The sequence below is a fragment of the Marmota marmota genome, unplaced genomic scaffold, assembly GCF_001458135.2.
Source record: "Marmota marmota marmota unplaced genomic scaffold, marMar, whole genome shotgun sequence".
In the NCBI taxonomy this organism is placed as follows: domain Eukaryota; kingdom Metazoa; phylum Chordata; class Mammalia; order Rodentia; family Sciuridae; genus Marmota; species Marmota marmota.
In genome coordinates this window covers 2,777,727-2,801,576 of record NW_025999880.1, presented here as the reverse complement: position 1 = coordinate 2,801,576, position 23,850 = coordinate 2,777,727, and the positions used below count along the sequence as shown (strand labels likewise).

Below are 23,850 nucleotides of genomic sequence, written 5' to 3'. Positions count from 1 at the left end.
CTTCTTGGTGCAGGATCAGAGGGACAGGGCTGGGCTGGGGAACTAGAAAAGGGAAGCCTGACTGCTGAACCCAAATATCTAAAGTCCCAGAGGAGTTCTAGGGCAGTGAGATGGTGTGAGCACGTCAGGTGCTCCAAGCCCAGCCCCAGTGCTCCTTCAGGACCTGCCCCAGGGGTTTAAGTTTCTCCTCACTGGGATCCTCTTTCTAGATAGGCGTAGGTGGCAGGATGGAGCTGTTCATAGCAAGACCTAAGAGTCTTGGAGGACTCAGGCAAGCAAGAGAGGAAAGGCCTCCAGTCAGGGTCTACTCAACCCAATTAAAAGTCCCCACTAACCTCAGCAAGTGGGGACAAAGCTTGTTGTGCTGGCATAAATGCGGGGCTGGAGTAGTCGCTAACAGCAAGAGACAGAGGGTGGCAATATTTTGGAAAAAGGAGAGGCAGCCTGTTTTAGAGCTGTACAGAGATGGAAGGATTGTGTTCTTTCCTGAGAGCATAGGAGAGTGTGAGTGTGTGCGTGCGTGCGTGCGTGTGTGTGTGTACATGTACACATGCGTGCCTGGGCCAAGACTCACTCCTCATCTAAATATATCTTCTCACTGCCCTATGCATGCAGGAAGCCACCCTAGACCCTGGTTCCTGGACCCTCTCAGAGGCAAGAGTATAGAGCCAAAGGCAGCATAAGAAAAAGCTGGCTCGGGGCTGAGCCACACTGCTGGCTCCCTCCTAGCCTGGCAGGTCCCACTGACACTCGCCAATCTATAAAGCGTGGAGTGTGGATGAAGAAGGTGAGCTGCCCCGGACTCGATGCCTGAGTGCTTCTGGCAAACTTGGGGCCTCCCTTCCCCAAGCAACTTACACAATTGTATTGTGTTTCTCACGGTACTTCCTTATGAGCTATTCCATGTAGGAGGGGACAGTTCCACTGAGAACATCCCGACACTAGAGGCTTCTAAAATGGACAGCACTCAGTGCCAACTAGAGAAACAAACGGCAAAAACAAACACACAACTTCTCTCTGCCAAAGAAGCTCAACAAGCGCCAGTCAGGACCAAGTCAGGGTACGAGTCTAATGACACCTTTACCTGTTCCTGATCCCACGACGTCCCGGCTTGGTGACTCAGCCATGGCATCAGCGAGCCGCTCCCGGAGGCCCTCCTCTGTGTGCTCCATGGAGGACATGTGCCGCAGCCCGAAGCCCTCAGGCCAGCTCCCGCACACCTCCAGCAGGGTCACACTCCGGTCAAAGGTACCTGTGGCACACATGGGACATGTGACGTTAAGTCCATGCCTTCAGAGGGCAGGCCATTCTTTTGGTCAACCTACCACCAATGCCCCTCTGTGCCCTGGGCCACTTCAGTCCTATGGGATGGACGAAGGGCAGTCAGGACAGCATGAGACAAGGGTGTGCAGCACAGAGCAAAAGAGTTCAGGCCACTGGGTCAGGGTGTGCATCTCCAGGGAGTGACCTCCACGTCACTGAGGCAGATGGGTTTGAAAACTGTTTCTGAGTAGTGACAGGATTCAACCCAAACTTCTCTGCTTTTTCCTATTTGACACATGGGACTCCACCTAAAATTTCATTTAAAGAAAGGATCACTTGCCCTAAACAAAAACAAAATAGCTTTCTAAACCATTGCATCCTGTAACCTATACCTCATTTTACAGTCGAACCTCAGAGAAGTTATGGCCCAAGAATAAATGGCAGGTTTGTGGCAGACTAGGTATGAGAACTCATATCTGTTGATGTCTCAGTCTAGAACTCATTCTCTTATCCTACCCCATTGCAGACAGTCTCAAAAAAAAAAACGTATCTCCCAGCTGCTCAGGGATATGGGCATAATGGGGCACCATTTTAGGGATACGGCAATACACTTGGGTCATAGCATCTTCAGCAAGGGTTCTTCCTTAATCCAAAGCTGCTCCCAGTTCCAAAAAGTACATGGTGTTCTGCTAAGTGCCAAGATTAGATCTCACATGCAAGATCACTTCAAAGTCCAAATTTAAATTATTCTACTTTATTCTACAGCAAGTCTTCTGTGAAAGCTTATTTCATCCACTCCCTCCAAAGGAGATTATTGTCATGCTCTGTTGCTTTAAGCACATACCATTTCCCCAGCGATTAGGTAACTGAACCCACTATACTGGGCTTGGTTTCTACCAGCACCAGGAAGATGAGGAAGAAATGCAAATGCCAATGTTTCCCAAAGTTAAAAGTACATGAAACACACACTCTTTATCAGGCCTTGCTTCTCCTCTTTGATCAGCCGTCAGAAACTATCTTCCCTGGGCGGGCAGGACTGGGCAGTGTCAGCGCACACTCTCTGCCAATGACAGGTGGTAATAGAGAGGGTGCGAGCCCCAGCCCCGGCAGGCGGCCCTGTCTCTGATAATGGCCAAAGCATTGAGGTGATAACGGTTAGTAAACACTCCGACAGCCGGTGCCTCCATACATCAGCAAAGTGGGCCAGATAATCCTGAACTCTCCTGACCAGACAAAGGCTCTTGTTCAGCCTGCTGGGATTTGCATGTGTGGCAAGGGTCACTGATGGCTCCTGAATTTCATCAGCCAAGTTTTGTTTTGATTTATCTCTTACCTAATTGTAGGATAGATTCCTGGCACTGGGAGAATGGGCAGTAGCTACGTATGCACCTCCCCAAGGGGAAGCCCACCTTGGGAGTGTGTTGCTTGTATGGGCTTGTCAGGTGGAACTCTAGAATGGGAAGCAGCCCTATCCCACATTCTCTCTCAATCACGTAGGTTCAAGACGTAGGCATAAGGATTGGGGGTGCAGGGCCAACACTTCACCCTTAGCAACAACTCCAGGAACCCAGCTCCCCACAGACACATGGGCTGAAGCTGTAAACTAACCTTTGGTTTTATGCCCACTCATTAAGTGAGTCAGGCAATTCCTCTACCTCCTCTCTCTCTCTCTCTCTCTCTCTCTCTTGATCTTATTTTTTGTACCAGTGATTGAACCCAGAAGTGCTTAACCACTGAGCCACATCCCTAGCCCTTTTTTGTGTTTTGTTGTTGTTGTTGTTGTTGAGACAGGGTTTCATTAAGTTCCTCAGGGCCTCACTAAGTTGCTGAGGCTGGCTTTGAACTTGGTCCTCTGGCCTCAGCCTCCCGAGCCACTAGGATTATAGGCACCCACTACCACGCCCAGCTGTGGTTTTTTCCATTTCCTGAGTAGAACCAACACCTCCTTGCCTTGTCTCAAAGGAAGAGAGACCGAGCAGGGTTCCCACTAGGAGTCTGTGCTTCCCTTCAGTGCCTCGCCCCCACCCCAGTCTACCTGACAAGGTGAAGAGCTACGGCCTTGCTGTTTTCCTGAAGGGTCTTGCCTGGGGCACTTGTGCTTAGTGACATCAGAAGGGAGGATGACAAGAAAACATAGTCCTCCTCTGTGTACTCAGCTTCCTTACAGAGAGGTTTCAGAGTCCAGAAACCTCAAGAGAGTGACCGTTCTTTCTCGCTTCACAAGAGTAGGGCTGCTCTAGAAAGGAAGCCAGGGCAGGGGAGCTGGCAACAGGCCAAGAGGAAATCAGAAGTCAAATCAGAAAGAAAGCAACAGAAGTTCAGAAAGAGGATGGGCCCAGTCCATGGTGGATGGTAAAGGCCAGGGGAGTATGGGATATTTTAATGGACAAAGTAATAGTACATAGGAGAGGAATCATAAGCTAGTTTAACAGTGAGAATGGAAACAGACCTAGACTTAGATGTAGACTCTGACACATGTTAGCTGCAGGAGCCTCTGATTCCTCATTCTTGAAAATGGAAAACCAATACACCACAGAGGGCTTCTGTGAGGACTGTGTCAGATAAGTGTGAAAGCACCCGACACACACAAGGTGCCCTGTACACAGCAGGTGTGCTCATGTACCTGTTAACAACAGGTATCCATACCTTTATATTGCTTGAGGCCTCCTTACTATCACGGTGATCCTGAGCCATACAGGTAGGTACCATCTTAATTTATGGAGGAGGAGCTGGAAGCTCAGAGAGATTAAGTGACATGCTCAAAATCTCTAAGTGACAGATTTGGAACACAGGTTCTTAATTCTTCAGAGCTCATTCTTACAGCTCCCACATGGCTTCCCTTAGCGGCACCTGCCGTGGAGAACTGCTTTAAGCAAAAATCGCCTCTGTCTTTTCCCAACTCGGTTTGAGAATTCCTGTCACCTTCAACCAGTGCCTTTTACAAAACCTTTCCTCTCTCAACTGGCCCAGCCTCTTGCAGTATCTCAGTACCGATGACGATGAGTCACCCTGTCCACTGGCCAGCACACAGAAGAAAACAAATTGGCTGAAGTTCTCTCAGCAACAGCGTGGCTAGGAAATTGCAGGGAGGAGGTGGAGGACACCAAAAGTGTTCAGCAAAGGAGCACTCTGTCATTTCTGCTGTCCTGAGAAGTGACAGAGGGAACAATCAGTGATCCCTCTCACCCATGGAGGAGGAATCCCAATGGAGGCCCTGCAACCCCCCCACCCTGTTCTGTCCTTCCCGTCCTCCCCTGACAGCCACCTGGCTGAGGGCAGCAGGACCCTGGAGTGACCGCAGGGCTGTGAGTGCGTGCAGATCAGCAGGTGCTGGGGTGAAGAGGCCGAGCTCTTGCAGGGTGAGGTCACTTCTGGGCTCTTAGGAAACTGCACATTTTATCAGTGTTGAGGGCACAGCTACTGATCACCTGGCTATTCTCCCAATGTACCAAAAACACGTGCTTAGCAACGAAGGTTTTTTTGGTGTGTGTGTGTGTGTGTTGGGTACCGGGATTAAATCCAGGGGTACTTTGCCACTGAGTTACAACCCCAGCCCTTTTAATTTACTTTTTAAAAGTTTGACACAGGGTCTCACTAAGTTGCCCAGACTTGCCTTGTCTTTTACAATCCTCCTGCCTCAGCCTCCCAAGTTGCAGGGATTACAGGTGTGTGCCTCCTCTTGCCTGGGACAATGAAGATCTTTTGCTGAAGCAATACTTTGTTCTCATGTTGACTGTTTCAGTTAAGTTACATGTTCATCAAATATTGATTAATTGATTAGTATTCACTATGATACGAGTTGAACATTGCACTGAGGTATGGGAAACAGCATGAGACAAGAAAAAAAAAGAGAGGTTTATAGTCCTTCACAAAACTCTGGGAAGCAGTGATTATCAACATTTTACAGATTTATATCTTACTGAGTTTGAGAGATGAAAGGTAACTAGATGAAAGGTAACTTCCCATGATGCTGCCTGGAAATCTTTCCCTGTAGGGCTCCCTGTTACTCTGAATTCCAATTCCAAGACTGAGTTCACATCTGACCTGCTCAGTGAAACCTTGAGCAACTATCTGAGGCATAATAAATGCTTTGCCACCGACTCTGATAATACTTTTGGAGTGAAGCTATGAATTTACCCATGGAAATGCATGTTTGCATATACCAAATTATAAGCAACATCAGGTGTTTACGGATGCCTCTGAAGCCCTTCCTTAACCTGTGGACCCAGGTTAATCTGAGAATCCCACAGATCATTCCTATGGCCGGATTCTTATGCTGCCTCATCCTGTCCACATGATCTGCTTTTCCAACTGAACTAGAAGCTCCTCAGGGCATGGCTTCCTCTACACAGGACTCTGTCTAACATGCTTGCTCAGAACAGATATGTTCATTCATTGATCTGGGAAATCGGACCTTCACTGCAGAGTCAACACCCTTTGGGTAGGGGAACCAGAGCCTGCACATCTAGGGCTGGGGTGGGCAGAAAATGGAATTAAAATTAAATAAAACGAAAGAATATGATGGCAAGTGAGCAAAAAACAATGCCACAATTTCACCCTGCTGCCTTCTGTGCACTTGTTTTAGATCTGGAGATTCTAGGCACTGGATAAACCACAATCACCTGCCCGGGAAGGCAGAGGAAACTGGTCTCACACGGTGGAGCTTCCTGAATCCAGCTTGGCATCTTGTGTTATGCTCTCCCCAGAGGAGAAATGGGTCAGGTTCCTGGGTTTCACAAACCCATTAAAGGCATGCTGTGACAGCTGGTAAGCTGGCAGCTGCTGGGGAGGCCTGGGAGCACGTGCTCTGCCTTTGTACACCACTGTCACAGGGACAAGGGAGCCCAGGGGTGGAAGTGGAGGGAGGCAGGTGGGGTGCTCCTCTATACTGATAGTGTCTAATCACACCCTGCTATTTACGGGTCTGTGGGACAGTCTCCACTTTGTGTCAATTAGATCCATTCAGGATTTGGACTTTGTGAGAACCTGTTGATCAGATTTCTATCCACCAGGGAAGCCAGATACTGAAAGCAAAACCTGCATTAAACGATGCTCTTCAAGATACAAGCCCTTTTAGGTGGGTAATAACTGAAATAATGACACCTGCGACAACTGAATAATGATCACAGGCAGGATGACGGTAACTGCTAGACAGCCTCTTGTCCAGCTCACCGAATTGTCTGCCAAACTGAGCTGAAGACTGGCACTGTGGGAAGCACACCTGTAGCCACACTGTAGGCAGTTCACAGAAGCACAGGCTGAGGACGGTAGATTTCCCTGGAGCAACGGTCAGTTTTACGTGTTGAGTTGACTGGGCTAAGGGATGCCCAGACAGTTGGTAAAATATTTCTGGATGTGCTGGTGAGGGTATTTGTGGAAGATCAAATCAGTAGACTGAACATAGATGATACCCCCTCACTAATATGTGTGGGTTTCATCCAACTGAGGGTCTGAATATAATAAAAAAGTGGAGGGAGGAAAATATTGTCCTGACTTGGCACATTATCATCTCCTGCTTGTGGACATTGGTGATCCTGATTCTCAGGCCTCTAGGCTCAGATTGTGCCTTCAGCCATCAGCCCCTGGTCCTCAGACCCTTGGACTTGGACCACAACCTACTCCATCAGCAACCTAGGTCATCAGGTCTTTAGCCTCTAATGGACTACACCACTGGCTTCCCTGGTTTTCCAGCTTGCAGATGGGAGACAGTGGGACTTCTCAGTCTCCATAATCACGAGCCAATTCCCATAATATCCATCTGTCTACCTGCCTACATATCTGTCTAATCTCTTATTAGTTCTGGTTCTCTGGAGGACGCCAATATGCTAGGTCACTAGGTGTGTCTGTAAGCATATTTCATTTTGTCAATATATACTATGTCAGGTAGGTGAGAGGTATGAGGACGACATCTTTCCTTCTCCATCCTTTAGGTTGGTTCCCAAAATAACCATGATCATGCACTGCACAGCCATGTTTTAGTCAATGAGGGACTGGTGGTCCCACCAGGTGTGGTGGCATAGTAATCCCAGCTACCTGGGGGGCTGAGGCAAGAGGATCACAAGTTCAAGGTTAGCCAGGGCAACTTAGTGAGACCTGTGTCAAAATAAAATAAAGGGCTGGGGCATAGCTCAGTGGTAATTATAAATAACTAAACAAATAGATAAAGTAAAAAAGGCAGCAGTCTTATCAGATTCCTGTCACTAGTGATCTCATGGCCATGATAACATCACGGAATAACGCATCACTTACATGTTTGTAGTGATGCTGGTAGAAACAAACCTACTACTGTGCTGTCAGTGGCACAAAAGCATAGCGCACACTGTTACGTAAAGCACACGACATCCGATAGTAAATGACTGTTACTGGCTTCTGCACCTACTCTACTTATTTTTGTAATTTTACTTATTTTTGTAATCTAATCCTTCTACTTATAAAAACAAGTCTGCTATAAAACGGTGTGTTGCATAGCGCAGGAGCAGCCTCGCTCATGTTGTGCTCTCCGCCTTTCTTGATGGCATCACAAGGCCATGCAGCGTCACCATCGCGGCTGCATGAGTGCACTCCTGATGTGGCAGAGCAAAATCGCTTAATGACAGGTTTCTCAGAACATATCGCCGTCGTTAAGTGATGAGGGATTGTACGATTCCACATCCGCAGGGAGATGTGAACACAGCAAAGGGACCGGAATTCCAGCAATCTTGTTTTTTTCTTTGCAATGCTGGGAACTAAATCCAGGGCCTCCAACATTCTAGGCACGCGCTCTGCCACTGGGCTACACCCCCACACCTTTTAATTTTGAGACAGGGTCTCACTAAGTTGTCCCCACTGGCCTGAAACTTGTGACCCTCCTGCCTCAGCCTGCCCAGTAGCTGGAATTACAGGTGTGTGTCACCACACCTGCCTCCAGAAATCTCTTCTGACTCAGGTCATCTAATGCTTAATGACCTTGTGACAGTTGGTAAGCCATGTTTGTGAGGTGTGGGCTTGGGGTTTGGATTTGGGGCATCGGGTTATTTTCCAAGGATCTGCTTTTTGGGTTAAGATGTGAATTGAGCAAAGAGAAAGGGAGAGGAGCTGGAACAGCAAAGACACGCCTGGACTAAGGCTAAAGATGACGGGGGTGGCGAAGGTGCCGGGTGTGGTAACAGCAGCACAGCACTCACTGGTCAGAGCTCGGGAGTGGGCCCCGAGTGTGGCCAGCATCAATGCTGTGGAGCCGGGAAGAGGCCACACAACAGTCACCGAGACATTAAGGGTGTTCGCAATTTAGCACAGAGTAGTCAGTCACTTTGACAATGAGGCCCCTTTACAACTGCAATAAAGTCTGCTTCAAACTTAGAACAGAGAGGACAATTTAAGGGGTCACATTGGAAATAATGGTTTCAATGTAATTAACAAAAAAATATTAATAGGCAAATGGTGAAATGATGTTTGAGGTACCTTAGGGCAAAAGCTACCAAATTTCATTTTCAATAAACCAAATAACGATCAAGCAGTTATACTATAAGAGTCTTGTTTTTGTCTCATTAAAGGCACATGATAAGGGCTGGGGATGTGGCTCAAGTGGTAGCGCGCTCGCCTGGCATGCGTGCGGCCCGGGTTCGATCCTCAGCACCACATACAAAATAAACATGTTGTATCCGCCGATAACTAAAAAATAAATATTAAAATTCTCTCTCTCTCTCTCTCTCTCTCTCTCTTCACTCTCTCTTTCAAAAAAAAAAAAAAAAAAAGGCACATGATAAGCAGAAGACCTGGGTTCAAATGCCATTTCCTGCTACTTTCTGTATGACCTAGGGGAAGTCATTTCTCCTCTTTGGACCTTGGTTACTTTACCTATTACTGTGGTTGACTGGTGTCTCCCCTTCCAAAAAAAAAAAAAAAAGAAGATATGTTCAGCTGCAGACTCCGAATAGGACCTCATTTGCAGACGTAATTAATGATCTCAAAATGAGATCCTCCCAAGTGATGATGACACCAAGAACCGTGTCCTTTCAAGAGGAAGGAGGGAGGATCGTAGACATAGGGGGAAGAGGACATGTGGAGACAGAGGATCAGGTTTGAGTCATGCTGCTGCAAACCAGTGGATGCCAGGAACCACCAGAAGCCAACAGAGGCAAGGAAGTGTTCTCCTCTAGAGCTTTTGAAGGGAGCGTGACCCTACTTACAGCTTGATTTTGAACTTCTGGCCTCAAGAAATATGAGGGAATAAATTTCTGAGTTTAAGGTCACCAACTTTATGGTGATTTGTTTTAGCAGCCCTTGGAAAATAATACACCTATAAAACAGGGAGATGAACATGTGCTTTCCAGGGTAATTGTGAGCATGAGATCAGATAGTATGCGTGAACATGTTAATTAAAGGAGGCCATTGTGTTGTACTGAACTCTTACATTAGGCCCCAAGAGATCCGACCGAATCAAAATGAAGCCACTCATGTTAAATGCCACAGAATCAAATGGAAACTTTCAGGAAGCAGATAGATCACCAAACGGAGTGGTTTTTCCTAAAAAGGAAATTCTAGCTGAGTGCAATAGTAATCCCAGTCACTTGGGAGGCTCAGGCAGGAGGATTACAAGTTTGAGTCCAGCCTTGGCAATTTAGCTAGACCCTGTCTCAAAATTAAAAAAATAAAAAGGGATGGAGATGTAGTTCAGTGGTAGAGCACCCCTGGGTTCAATCCCCAGTACCACAAAAACAAAAGCCAGGAGATTCTAGTCTGCCAGGGTCAGTGTAATAAGAAGCCCCTCTACTTCATTCCTTATAGAAGAGCAACTGGAAGCAACTGATGTTAACCAATCAGCTTTCCCCCTGTTGTTCTGTTTTCTTGTTCCCAAATTACAAAACCTACTGCTCTGCAGTTTCCCAGTGGGAGTGCTCATTCTATTCTGTGGAAACTCTCTGCATTCACAAATTGCAAATAAAAGCTAATTACATCTGTAACTAAATTTTGTTATAATTTTGTGTTTTGACATGTGCCTTGTAAAGCTGCACAGGGCCGTGCAAACACATAGGATTCTTCCAGAGCTCTGTGAGAAGCTCCTTTTAGGGGCTGGGGTATCTGTGAAAGGCTTAGAAAGTGATGGAAGAAAATTGGGCCAGTCGGAGGAGCAACATGGGGTGGGGAGCAGCCACAGCAGCTCACCAAGCTTGACCGGGTATGTATCAATTGCACAGCAAGGGCCTTTGCTGGGGAGCCAAGGCACACAAGGAGCTTTACGTGCACCACTTCTTTGCAGATGCAGATCTGACACAGCAGAAGTGGGAGAAGTGGCTTCGTAGCTCTGGTGAAGGGTAGTTTTGTGATAGCCCAGGGATCTCCCCATAACTGAAAATCGGGATAGAACTTTGCAGCTCCCTAAATTCTTTAATAAATATTCAGAATCATACTCAACTAAGGATGGAGTGAGATGACCCACTGTTGGCAGAAATAGCACTGGTCTCCACTATCTGAAGGGCACTTTGGCAGTATGTATGAAGAATTAAAAACATGCCCAACTATTGATCTAGGGATGCCACTTTCAGTAATTTAGCCAAAGAAAATTATCTAGGAAGCCAAGAAACCTCCATGTATAAACATACACATTTCCACTTGAACATAACTTGATAAAACGGTATTTGTTAAGTAAATCATACTTCATTCTAGCAGTGGAATATTAGGTAGTCACGGAAAATGAATGTTTATAATAGGGGAAACATTTTTTTTAGGAGTGCAGGGAATTGAACCCAGGGCCTTGTGCATGCTAAACACATACTCTATATGATAAATACTTTAGACAATTTTAAATAAACAAAGTAAGACAAAAGTCTATAGTTATTATTGACTAACATAAAAGAAGCATAGAAAAGCATTCTAACAATTATTGACAAAATGAGAACCATGGTTGTCTTTGGGTATTGAACTACAAAGGACCCTTTACCTTTCTATATGAAAAGGAAAAAGAAAAAGGCAAGACAAGAAAAAGTTGAGACAAAAATGCCCCCGGAGAGCAGCACACAACCTATAAGAAGCAAGTGAGGGGAGGCCTGCCCTTGTGAGTGGCCTCCCCTGTCCAGCCCTGTGTGCAGGCTTGACTCAGGTGGGGGCAGGCGAGCCTGCGGCTCCACGGCCGGTGTTTGACTCTTCTCCCAGTGGCTATGGCTGGCTGCACGCGATGTTGACTCATCCATGTGTACGTATGACATATTTCTTTTTAATGTCTATCAGGAATGTGCACTGACTTGTGTGTGAAAAATGGCAGAAAGAATTCCACTCTGTATAAATAGCATACATCAGATCACAAAGTTCTAGAACAATTCTGGAAGGGTCGATTTTAAAAGTCCTTTACCTGTCCCCTTTGGTCCCCTACCCCCACCCCCTTCTATCCTTTGGATAAACAGGACAGTGGCTTTAGGAGACACCCTTTCATGATTATCAGGAATGCCTGGCCCTTCACACATCACGAGGTCATCGAGCAGGCCCCTGCTGTCTGCCTGTGAGCCCAAGAGACCAGTCATCACCGCAGACCCCAGTCGGGAGAGTTTCGACTGGCTCCACACTCAGTCAGGCCCAGGGGAGCTGCAGAGAGCAAGAGGGCTTTCCAAGTCACGTGGAATCGGCGTTTTCCCAGAAGGGATCCCAGAGACCCTTTCTTCCTCTGCTTTAGACCTGATGTGATCATGGCTTCCACGTCCAGGTGGGCAGTGAAGAAGCATCCCGCAGCGAGGCCACAGTGGGAACACTGCCTGGCTTGCTTCTGAGGGCGGAGGGGGAAGGTCCACACAACGCTGTGCTGTTGGATTCCTATAGCGCAGCTCAGGATACACCGTGCGACAAGCTATCCCCGGAAACCTGACAGCTCCTGGAATGGAAAAGCTCCGCGGAACTGTCTCTCTCAAGACAGCAAACGCGCACATGGCTTCCCTAGGACAGTTCCAGTGCCAAGTGGGAATTAGGTCTTGGGTCAGATCAGATGTCAGGAAAGGTAACGAGAGCTAGCATTTGCTGTGTGCCTACTATGTGCCAGGCATAGCCACGTGACATGCACCAAACCTCTTTCAAACCTCCCCTACAACTTCACAAGGATGGAGCTATTAACCAACATTTGCAGATCAGAAAACTAAGGCAAAGAGAAATAAGATTTCTGCTAAAAAATGACAATATCAGACAATGTCAAGGGCATAGTCAGGGTTCTAGGTTCATCTGGCTCCAAAGTTTATGATTTCCCCACTAAAATTCATGCTAAAAATTGATTTTGAAGTATGGCTGCATTACCAGTGTGTATAGCTCAGTCTTCCTATTCCAGAATTAATTAACTAACTAATTCATTCATTCATTTTCTTTATGCTGGGGACTGGACCAGGGCCTCGGGCATGCTGGGCAAGCATTCTACTACTTTGCCACATCCCACTCCCCAAGCCAGATTTTTTTTTTTTTTTTTTTTTTTNAACGGTATTTGTTAAGTAAATCATACTTCATTCTAGCAGTGGAATATTAGGTAGTCACGGAAAATGAATGTTTATAATAGGGGAAACATTTTTTTTAGGTGCTGGGGATTGAGCCCAGGGCCTTGTGCGTGCAAGGGAAGCACACTACCAACTGAGCTATACTCCCAGCTCCCCAAGCCAGAATTTTGAAGTGCTTCTTGCAGTTGGGTAGCTGCCCACCTAAGCCCAGTACTTTCCGTGCTCCACAGGAAAGTTAAGTGAGAACTCTGAAGTCTGAAACCTGGGGCCAAGAAGTCTTATGTTTTTATTAATTAAAGAAGATCTTTCAAAAACTATCAGATAGATCATCACTGGATTTCCAATGTGGAACCCAATGTACACACAGACATGAGTATGGCTTGTCCTTTAGGATTATTTTTGACCCTTTCCTCTCTTCCCTAAGGATCTGCATGTCTTCTGAGTGAGAATTCTCTGTTGCCCCACATGACTGGAGTGTCAGGTTTGCAGGCCAGGCTGCTGCTGGACCTGGAGAATCTCAAAGGCCAGGGAGGGATGGGCTGGCGAACAGGCTCCTATCTGAAGCCAAGGCTATCTAAGCCCACGGGCCAGAGCCCTGGGGAAGGAAGAGGAGGGTCGGGATGTGCCTGCAAGGTGGACTGCATGGTTTAACAGCTGACCCATTTTTTGGTTGTGTTAAATGAATAGTTGCCTAACTTTAAAATGGTGTCTATTTCTTTATTTCTTTTTAAAATTAATTTTTTATTTTTGAGATGAGGGTCTCGCTATGTGGCCCAGGCTGACCTGAATTCTGGGTTCCAGTGATCCTCCTGCCTCAGCCTCCCCAGCAGCTGGAATCACAGGCTGGCATTTCTACCTGCAGTGTGGACAGTCTCCCATATCCTTCTGCCATCTCAATCATCAGCTCTCACTTCAAAGGGCAAGTCCAGGTTTTCAGCAGCAGGGATGCTGGACTGAAGATCTGTCCTGGCATGGTGTTCGCACACAGGGGCAGTGTGTGTAACAGGTTCCCCAGTGTCTAGGCCTTTACGCTGGAGCTGTGCAGCAGAGGTGTGGCCTTAGGACCTAAGAAGGGTCAGAGGGAGGCAGCACTGTAGGGACAGTGGAGGGGCCTGCCCTGGAGCTGGGGTGGCTGGGGTGGGTGGAAGACCCTGTACATACAAGCACAAAGCCACGATTGTCCATGACTTGGGCAGTGAGGATAGGCCACTGGAGCAGACGTTGTTCAGGACACTTGGTGTATTTTCACAAATGATTTCATTTTGACTGTGGGATCACAGTCACATCTACCCTGGGCAGAATGGATGCTCTCAACTCCCCTTTACTGAGGCTCAGGGTGGGCAAAGGTTTGGCCTCAGCTTCTCACCTCACAGGGTATTTACGGAACCCACTGTGAAGGTCTCCCTGAACAAACCTACACCCCACAGAGCTGCCCGAGTCATGGCTGCCCGAGGTGGGCACAGAGATGAACGTGGCGTGGACTGATGCCCGACATTGCTGAAACCGACAGGTCCTGGCCCAGGCCCCTGGTCTTATGGCGACTTCCCTGATTTTCAGCCTCATTTCCTGGTCTGCAGCCTATGGGGGTGGTACGGGTTCAGCCGGGTATCATTTGAATTTATCACACAAAGTGTGTTCAGGGCTCGTTCCACACCTGAATGCGGGTGCCTGGGAACTGTCATTTCCTGCCTTGACATGTCAAAGTGTTTTGGCTGGTCACCCTGACTCAGCCACTCAGGCATGGAAAGCAGGGCGGATGTAGGGCAGAGTTGAGAAGCTGTGGGAACGCGCAGGCAGCACAAGGCACAGCAATCTGAATGATGTCAGTAAGCATCAGGCTGCACGCTCGCAGCCTGTGCAAGGTGCTCCTCAGGCGTTGGGTCCCTCGATTCTCACAAAACCCCTAGGGAGGGAGACAAGGCAACTTTCCAGTCCCCAGCTGGCAGCTGAGGAAGTTCAGGGGAGTAAAGTGAGGGGCAGGGCCTGGGTTGGAAAGGCCAGTCTTGGGCTTTCCACCTTTGCTATTCCAAGGGTGGGCCACCCAGATATAGTGGTGCCCCTCAAAATGCTAGTGGCTTGGGAAGCTGAGGCAGGAAGATCATGAGTTTGAGGCCAGCCTCAGAAATTTAGCAAGACCCCAACCAACTCAGTGAGACCCTGTCTCAAAATATTAAAAAAAAAAAAGGGCTGGGGATATTGCTCAGTGGCTAAGTGCCCCCTGGGTTCAGTCCCGGTACCAAAAAAACAAACAAGAAAAACCAAAGTGTGGTCCCTACCAGGGCAGCAGCCACCATGCCTGGAGGCTTGTTAGAAACCAACCCCAGATCCCACCCAGTCCTGCTGCTTCCGAATCTGCAATTAATAAGATCCCCAGGGCACCTTGGCACACTAAAGCCAGAGTATCACCCCTTGCACCGCACACTCCCGAACCTGTCTGTCCCCTATTTGTTAGCTGTTGGTCCCTGAGAGTATATCTGGTTCTAACTACTCTTTTACAAACAAAGAAGATGAGGCCCATGGAGGGGATTCAACATGGGCCGTGACAGAAGCAGGAGCAGACAAACCTTGGTCCCACTACACTTGGCTGTTTTATCCAGCTGACACTCAACTGGTGTCTCCCTTTCCTTCCTCCTCCCTCCCCACCCCGTGAGTTCAGGCCTCAAGCTGCCTGCAGCTGCCAGTCCTGGGCCTCCTCCCTCAGTTCCAGCCGTGTGTTGTTAACACGAGTTCCAGGGACGGGGTTAACACCCTATTAAGGCAAACTAGAGAAATTCATGCCTCCTGCTACCAGTCTAGGAGTCCAATGGGAGTGTGGAGCACCCAGGGGCCTTCCCTGCACAGCTGCAGGGCGCAGGCCAAGGCTCCCGGCTGTTTCTGCCCTTTCCCTTCGCAGACCTTAGCACCTATACGACGGCAGGGGAGGCCCTGCTTCCTGGAGAGGCTCTGCTTAGGCCTCGTAAAAAGCCCACTTCATTAGTAAGTGTGAAAAATGCCCAAATAACTGTTAATCTGGTTCTGATTTCCCCTCGACTCACTGGTCTCATTGTGTGCCAAGTTTGGCGCCTGTGGGTAAAGAGATTCCTAGGCCACGGCTAGAGCTTGGGGCCAGGACTCCCCCTCCTTCTCCCCAATTCCTATTCCACTGAGGCCAATCAGGATGTTATTCATTTCCCTAGCTAAGAAGCAAGTTCAAAAAGGCCAGAAGAGCCTCCTCTTGCCCCTTCCTTGTCTGAGAAATGCCAATTCCTCCCAGGAGGAGGAAGCAGCATATTTTGTTTCTGCTATATTCCGGCAAAGAGCAGATTTATAGAGTCAGCCCAGATCGATGGTGTTTGTGGGTGCACAGAAACTTATCTCTTTATCTTTGGGCCCAAGGTACATAATGGATTAGAGGAAGATCAAATTCATCCATAAGGAGGAGGAAAATAAATAAATAAAAGCTAAGGCTCCCAGGGGCCTCTAGGAGGGGCCTGGAGACCTCATGTTACTGTCAGACAGACTTGGAGCTGTCACCTAACCTTGAATTAGGGGTAACAGCTGAACGAAGGAATTAACTTCTCATTGTGTATCATTTTAGTTTAAAAAAGGCCTTTAGGGCAGAAAAGCTACTAAAATAGCTTTCTTATATCCCTCAGACTGCTTAAAAAATGTAAATAAGTAAAAGCAGTGCTTGTTGTAGAAATAACCACCAAATAGCTCAATGAACTTGCAAATTCACCATAACCTTCCTGGGCATGTCATTAATCCCCACTAGGCTTCCCTTTAAAATAAAGAGGCCTAGATCTGAGCTCTATAATCCTCTGATGCAGGAGGTGGCTCTGTGTTCTCAAGACCCAAAATGCATGGATGAAACATCCCCCTTCTCTCTGCTCCTACCCTTGGAACCTACCCGAAGGGCCCAGCTGCTGCTTTGAATCCAGCTGCAAGCTCTTCTATTCATTGGGTAACTTCTTTATTTCTTTTTCTTTTTTTGCTGTATTGGGAATTGAACCCAGGGTTTGGTGCATGCTAAGTGAGCTCTCTGCCATTGAGCTACATCCCCAGTCCACCTTCTTATACTTTCTTTTAAACCACTGAGAGATAGGAGTTGAGGCAGGTCCTTTGGAGAGGAGGAGGTAGTTTCAAGGTCACCGAGTTCACTGTTGGTGGAAAGAGCACGTAGCCAGAAATGGGAAGCAGAGTGCTAGTTCTAGCTCTGGTATGTCCTAGCCATGTGACTTTGTGCAAAGCACTTAGTCTCCTGGAACCTTTGTTTTCTTTTCTATATAAGAAATGTTATAATGCTGGTTATTAGTAAGTCTCAATTATGCTAAGATTCAAATAACATGTGGCAGAAGCTTCAAGACTATCATGTACAATCTGAATGTACAGTATTGGTTTTACTCCTAGAAGCCAGGAAGCCTTAGGTTGGTGCTTCCACCTCCAGATTGTTCGACACATAAAGATTCTACCCAAGCTGTTTGGCTTCTTGAGCAGGATGAATGTCCACAGAGCCCAGGGTACTGCTAAACTAGGAATGTGAAGTCAATGACAATGTCTTCACTGAAGCTTTAATACTGCACAAGACACCTATCTGCTGCCCTCCCAAATCAAACTGAGTTCACTGTGAGGTTATTCTGATGGACCAAGAAAGCATCCATCACAGAAACTACCACAAAAGGCGCCCAATAGGAGGATCACTAGTTCAAGGCCAGCCGTAGCAATTTAGCGATACCCTGTCTCAAAATAAAAAACAGAAAGGGCTGGGAACATATCTTAGTGGTAGAGCTCCCCTGGGTTCAGTCCACAGTAATTACCCCCCCACCCCCCCACCCCCGCTAAAAAACTTCTTACTGCCTAAGAAATGTTTATTGAATCAAAGGATCAAAGAATAATCCTTCACTATATTTTGACTAAAGATGGTATCATGGGTCTAAAAATGAGTTAGTAAAGGCATTTCGAGGCCTGCCTTCCACCTCCAGGCAGCACTGTCTTTAAATATCTCATTCTATAATAACCCCACGCTGGGTACAGTGGTGCACACCTGTCATCTCAGAGACTGGGGAGGCTGAGGCAGGAGGATCACAGGTTCAAGGCCAGTCTCAGCAATTTAGCAAAAGCCTGTCTGAAAATAAAAAATAAAAAGGACTGGGGGTGTAGCTCAGCAGTAAAGTGCCACTGGGTTCAATCCCCAGTACTGCATGCACCGACACACACACACACACACACACACACACACACACGAGAATTCTAAGCTGAGGCAAATGGCAGGCTCTCCTTTTTGTAATGCTAGAGAATGAACCCGTCTACTAAGTAGGTTCCTTCTCTCTGCAATATTAAAATAAGTATAATTTATGTTTTCATTTATCCTGGAAATGCAATATCCCAAAGCCAATTGTTTAGGGAAGATTATTTATCTTGGCTGTTCATTAATAAACGACAATGTTTGAATTTCACAAGTTTTCAATTTCACGCAAGGGGCACAGGCCTTCTGAACCACTTCTATGCCTAATAAATACCTTAAGTAGAGACAAAGGCCTTATTTACAAAATTACTCCTGAGAGTAGATGTATTAGGCATACTTCATGAATTTCACTGCGGGGGACACTAAGCAATGTTAGGCCTTAAACACATAAACAAGTTGAGCCAGTTCTTTCCATGGCAGTAACCCAAAAATGTCCTCTTTGTCTACATATGGTACCTCTTCCACATGTCTTTAATAGTCAGCTTTTAAACATATGGTGTTTTCTTCTTTCTTTTTTTCTTTTGTTTTTTGGAAGGCTGGACGACATTCAGGTCCATTATTCCACAAAATGTCATGGGCAATCAGACTGTCTACACCAGAGGGCAGTGAGGGGCTCCAGTCTAGATGCTTTTGGAGAAGCAGAACTGGATCAATTATCTAAGTGCAGGATTTCCATCTGATTCCAGAATATTCAGTTGCTCAGAAACTCTTTTAGGTCACTGGGTTGTAGTTCCACCCCAGACATCGGAGGGACTCTGTGATACAGCCCTATTAGTAGTAGTGACTTCCAACCAAAGGGACTCTCAAGAACCTCAGGCCAGGAGGTAGACACCTTTGGTTTGTGGGTGGGAGACTAGGGGTGTGATCTGTATAGCTGGAAAGAACCTCCAGGTTATTATGAAATGAACTCTGGTCTGGAGCATCCTTTCCAGACCTCCCCAATGAGAAGAGTCACCTGGGACGCTTACTGAACAAATAAATGTACTCTCGGGCCCTTCCCCTAGGTAGTCCCAGGTGGTGTTCTAGATAGGCTCAGATTCTTATCCAGGGATTTTAAGAACCATTGCTGGAGAGTAGCAGGTCCTCAATCCAGTTTTAAGAATCTCTGCCTAACATTGGAAGAGCATGTGGCTGTCCTCTCATGATCATGGCAGCTTAGGTATCACAAGGGGGTCCCTGTGGGCAACCTGATACTATAAAGGAAAGTTGACTTCATTGGGAAAGTGCTGACTACTCCATCTTTTTTTTTTTTTTTTTTTTTTAGTTTCTTCTAATGTTTCTTTTTTCTCTCTGATTGCCCCAATGCTCTCCCAAGGCCTCACTTCACTCTATCTGTGACTCAAATTTTGGTGCTTCCAAGGGACCTGCCCTTAGCCCTCCCCTTTCTCGGCATACTTTTCCTAGGTGAGCTTATCCACTCGAATGGTGACAAATACCATCTACATACGACTGACATCTAAAATCACATCTCTATTCCAGTTCTCTCCTGGACTCCCTTTCCTTACCTCCACATATGAATTAGTATGTGCTGTGTGTTTTACTTCCCAAGCCCTTTTGAGCCTGACTCCTACTTTCCATAACCACTGGGCTTAGACTCTGACCAGCTCTCACTGGGATCATACTTTAAACTGGCCTTCCTGCTACCTAACATGGCCTCCTTTCAATTCACTCTTCTTAGGGTTTCTGGAATGACCTTTTCTACAATGCAAATCTGGGCATGTTACCCATCAGTCCTCAGGAAGAAGCCCAATCTTTCTACCACAACTGTCTTCCACCTGGCCCCTACTAGCTCTTCAGACTCTGCCCATCCTGCACCTTAACACCCTGCCTCTGCATCTGGAATGTTTCTCCCTGTCCAAGTTTTCTTCATCCTTGAGGAGGTGATCAGCTGGAGAAGTCAACCACTTCTGAGTCTGACCTCGGTCTTCTAACGGGCTGTTGGAACATAACACCTCAGCTCATCTTCTGATGTGAGCTCTTTCCTTAGTTTAATCAATTTCAACAGCCACCATGCTGGTTGCTGGGGATTTGGATAAAGGAGACAGACCAGTAACAAGAGCAAGAAAATATTTTCTGGTCTATCCTTCCTATGAGACTGAGTTCCTAGAGGGCCCGAGGGCACTATTTTTTTTTTTTTTTTTAATCTCTGTGGCCCTAGTGTGTAGCACAGTGCCTCAGTTCCTGGCACCTAGTGGGAAGAAGGGAAGGAAGAAATCAAGGTTGTTTAATCTGGAGAAAAGAACAAGATAGCTGTGATGCCAGTATTCAAATATTTGAAGAGTAATTTGTAGAAAAGGGAACAGATTAATTTTTGTGGCCCTGAAGGACAAAACAAGACCTGGAGGGAGAAGACAATAATCTGGTGCATTTCAGCGTGAGAAGTGGTGCCAAGGGACCTGATAAGCTGCCTCCTGCAGATTCAAGACTCATCTCAAGCACCAGTTCCTCTGTGCTGTCTTTGTGGAGGCCCTGTGGTCATCTCCCCATGGTGCCTACATATCTGCTACCTTTGATATGGTGCATATAGGCTTGTGACATGCCAGTGTTGCCTTCTCAACCCCCCCCTGCAAGAAGCCAGGAGAGTGTGACATACAGGTGCATGACCACATCTACACCACTGGCCTTGAAATGCATCGCCCTCCACACACAAATGACTTTGACCTTCCATCTGGCAACCCATTCCCTTTTTGACATGGTGCAACTGGCACATCTTCATCAAGAAATTTCCTTTTTGCTTCTCTCGTTCACTTCCTTATTAATGATAATGCTGTTTGACCTCACTGAGGCTGGCAGCCCCTGGCGCCCTCCCAAGTCTCCCAATCTACTGGCTTCCTCCTGGTGAAATTTCTCACGGTCATCCAGCGCTCAGGAGTCACAGGTCTGATAGCACCCTTACCAAGCATCCCCCCAGTCCCTCCTGGTCTATCTGCCACTCTGGCTTTGCCAGACCCAGAGAGCAAGTTCCATTCAATCATCTAATTCCTCAGCTCTTGCTCCTGGGCTGCTGTACTGTGCTGGAGAAAACCACATACTGTGTCAACTGGCACCATGACAAATTCATCAGCCAGACCCTTCCTGCTCTTCACCCTTTATTTAGTCTTTCCATTTGTTCCTAGTCAGTTCCCTCCTGCATTTCCCCCTCTTCTCAAGCTCCCCAAACCTGTCACTGCTCTCTCCTCATTCTTGGCAGATGACCTGCCAACTAACTGCCTTTGGGATTTCTTTTCTAGTTCTTCTTTTAAAGATTCAGAAGTCCATGCATCTTAAAAGTGACCCAGTATAAGAGTGACAAGCACAAAACACAGCCCCTGAAGAATCACCCAGCAGCCAGTCAGGCATAGCTGGAGAGGAGTCTCCTCTGATGGGAGGGCAGGGGTGGGGGTGGCCGGGAGAGAGAGCAGCTCTTCCCGTCTTTCACTTCCCACTGAATACATTCTGCAGAGTTTTTGATGTTGCCCTTGTCACTTCTACTCTGCATCAGAGAGCTGCTGCTGTGTGAGGCTCAGTGGCATCCTAAAATGGGAGGAGAGGAGTACAGCAGGCAAGCCCCACCCTGGGCGGAAGGAAGTTTATAATCCAGATTACCCTGTGCCTCCTCCAAATGAGAAGAGGCAGAATAGCTCTCATCCCTGTGAGGGGTGTGCGTGTGTGTGCGTGTGTGTGTGTGTGTGTGTGTGTGTATTTCAGAGTCATCCAGTGGTTAGAAAATGCCTGTCCACAGCAGCAAATAAGAGGCTGGAGTGACATCTCAACTCTTTACCATGGTTGTCAAGTTCCTGATGGCCTGGACCCTGCTCACTTCTCCAGGCTCATCTCTCTGCCATCCTGCCCTTTTGGCAAGCCACAGACAAATCTCCTTCAGTTTCACTAAAATGTTGTGCTTCCTTTCACCTCTGGTCCTTGAGGGCTTTGCCTTGCTTACCCTTTGATCCTAGAAGAAATTCTCTTTCAGCCTTTCCTGACTCTCCCATAGACTAGGTCAGGTGCCCCTGAACTCACCCTCTCAGAGTCTGACACCCTGCTTTGTGTTCTGGTTTGTGTTTCTTCTTACAGAACATAAGCCCCATGAGGGCAGACATACCATCTACTGAGTTCTGTACGGTATCCTCAAAATTTAGGCCCTACCTTCTTTAATGCCTAAACATTGCTCTCAGAGAATCAAGGATGTCAGATGTCAACAGAAAACTAATGTCAGTGCACAGAGGGAAGAAAGTCCTGGTGAAGGTGCAGCTGGGCCTAAGAGAAATTCTGCCTACTTTTTTTTTTTTTTTGTGGTGCTAGGGATCAAACCCAGGACCTTGTGCATGAGAGGCAAGTGCTCTACCCCTGAGCTACATCCCCAGTCCTGGTACTTCATCTTGACAAGAAGACTCAGAGTCACCTGCAGCTGATTTCATACTCTGATGGCTGCAGCCCTCAGCACAGGGTATTAGGTGAAAAGGCTCATGTCTCTGACAAAGGAGAAGCAACTGGTAGGAGGCTGGCCCTTAAGACCAAGGGGATTTGATGCCAGAGGAGGATTTAGGTAGGTGAATTCATTAGCAAAGATGGTTTGTATGTTCCAGTTCCTTTTTTTTGGTGGGGGGGTAACAAAAAATTGAACTCAGGGACACTCAGCCGCTGAACCACATCCCTAGCCCAATTTTGTATTTTATTTAGAGACAGGGTCTCACTAAGTTGCTTAGTGCCTCGCTGTTACTGAGGCTGGCTTTGAACTTGAGATCCTCCTGCCTCAGCCTCCCGAGCTGCTGGGATTACAGGTGTGCATCACTGCGCTCGGCTCCAGCTCCTTATGGGTATCAGTGAGGCCTGTCTTTGGCTTAGTGCAGGGCTCTCATGGATTGAGGTTCTGTGCTGGCCTGCCTGCTCCCTAGGCTCCTGGCCCTTGTCAACCTACTATCTGATTTTATCACTGACTCTTGCCTGTCTTAGCCTACCCAGGACCTTCTGACACCCAGGAATTTCTTCTGACCAAATATACTCAAGCCTGCGTCTAGCCATGCCCCATTCTGCTGGATTGACCTGACTTTACCACCCAGACACTACACACAGCCCTGTCTCTGTGGAAGGAGAAAAGGTTGGGGGTGGGGGAAGTCCACACAGAGAGGGGGCCCCCATGGAGGCCCAATTGAGCACAGAACACTGACACGGATTTACTTTTCTCTTTCTAGGCAAAATGCCCAACTGGCACTGTTTTTAGAGGAATTAAGCTGCTTTTGACTTAGACAGAGGATAATCACAAGTTCCTGGAGGATAATATTGAGAAGGGAATCTGTCAGGGGAGACATCTGATCACACTCCGACCCTGTAGGGGAACGGCAGTGGGAGGTTAGTTATCTTGCCATCCAGTATTTTTGGCACAAACTCCTGCATCCATTTGCTCAATTAGTACATTTCAATGGGCGCTACACGTCTACTAGTGAGCTTTTCAAACCATACGGAGGTGTAAGGCTTACACAGACCATAATCAGAGTTTACAGGGCCTAAGAATGTAGGGTGTCTGCATCTGTAAAAGCTGACCAAGTGACTCAGATGTATTTTTTTAAAATAGTTTCTTTCTTTCATATCTTTATTTGATTTATTTATTATATTTATGTGGTGCTGAGGATCAAACCCAGTGCCTCACATGTGCTAAGCAAGCAGCTTTACCGCTGAGCCCCAGCCCCTCAGATGTATTTTTTTAAAATATTTTTTTTTAGTTGTCAATGGATCTTTATTTGTTTATCTGTGGTGCTAAGAATCGAACTCTGTGCCTCACACACGCTAGGCAAGCGCTCTACCACTGAGCCACAACCCCAGCCCCTCAGATGTATTTTCAAAAGAAAACTCTCAGGTTGGGAATGTGGCTCAGTGGTAGAGTGTTTGTTTGCCTAGCATGTGTGAGGCCATGGGTTCAATTTCCAGCATAAGAAAGAAGGG

At 47.1% G+C, this 23,850-nt stretch overlaps 1 protein-coding gene across 9 annotated transcripts in view; it reads right to left on the bottom strand.

Moving 5' to 3' along the window:
• The window catches only part of Bcas3 (BCAS3 microtubule associated cell migration factor), a 575,967-nt gene that overhangs the window by 22,533 nt on the left and 529,584 nt on the right, over positions 1–23,850 (bottom strand). For 8 of the 9 annotated variants that reach the window (XM_048788041.1, XM_048788067.1, XM_048788070.1 and 5 more), the window contains one exon: positions 1,085–1,252. In XM_048788041.1, coding sequence (XP_048643998.1) covers positions 1,085–1,252 — 168 coding nt within the window. Of the gene's footprint in view, positions 1–1,083; positions 1,253–23,850 lie in introns of those variants that run through there. The other variant, XR_007342273.1, reaches the window with a different exon arrangement.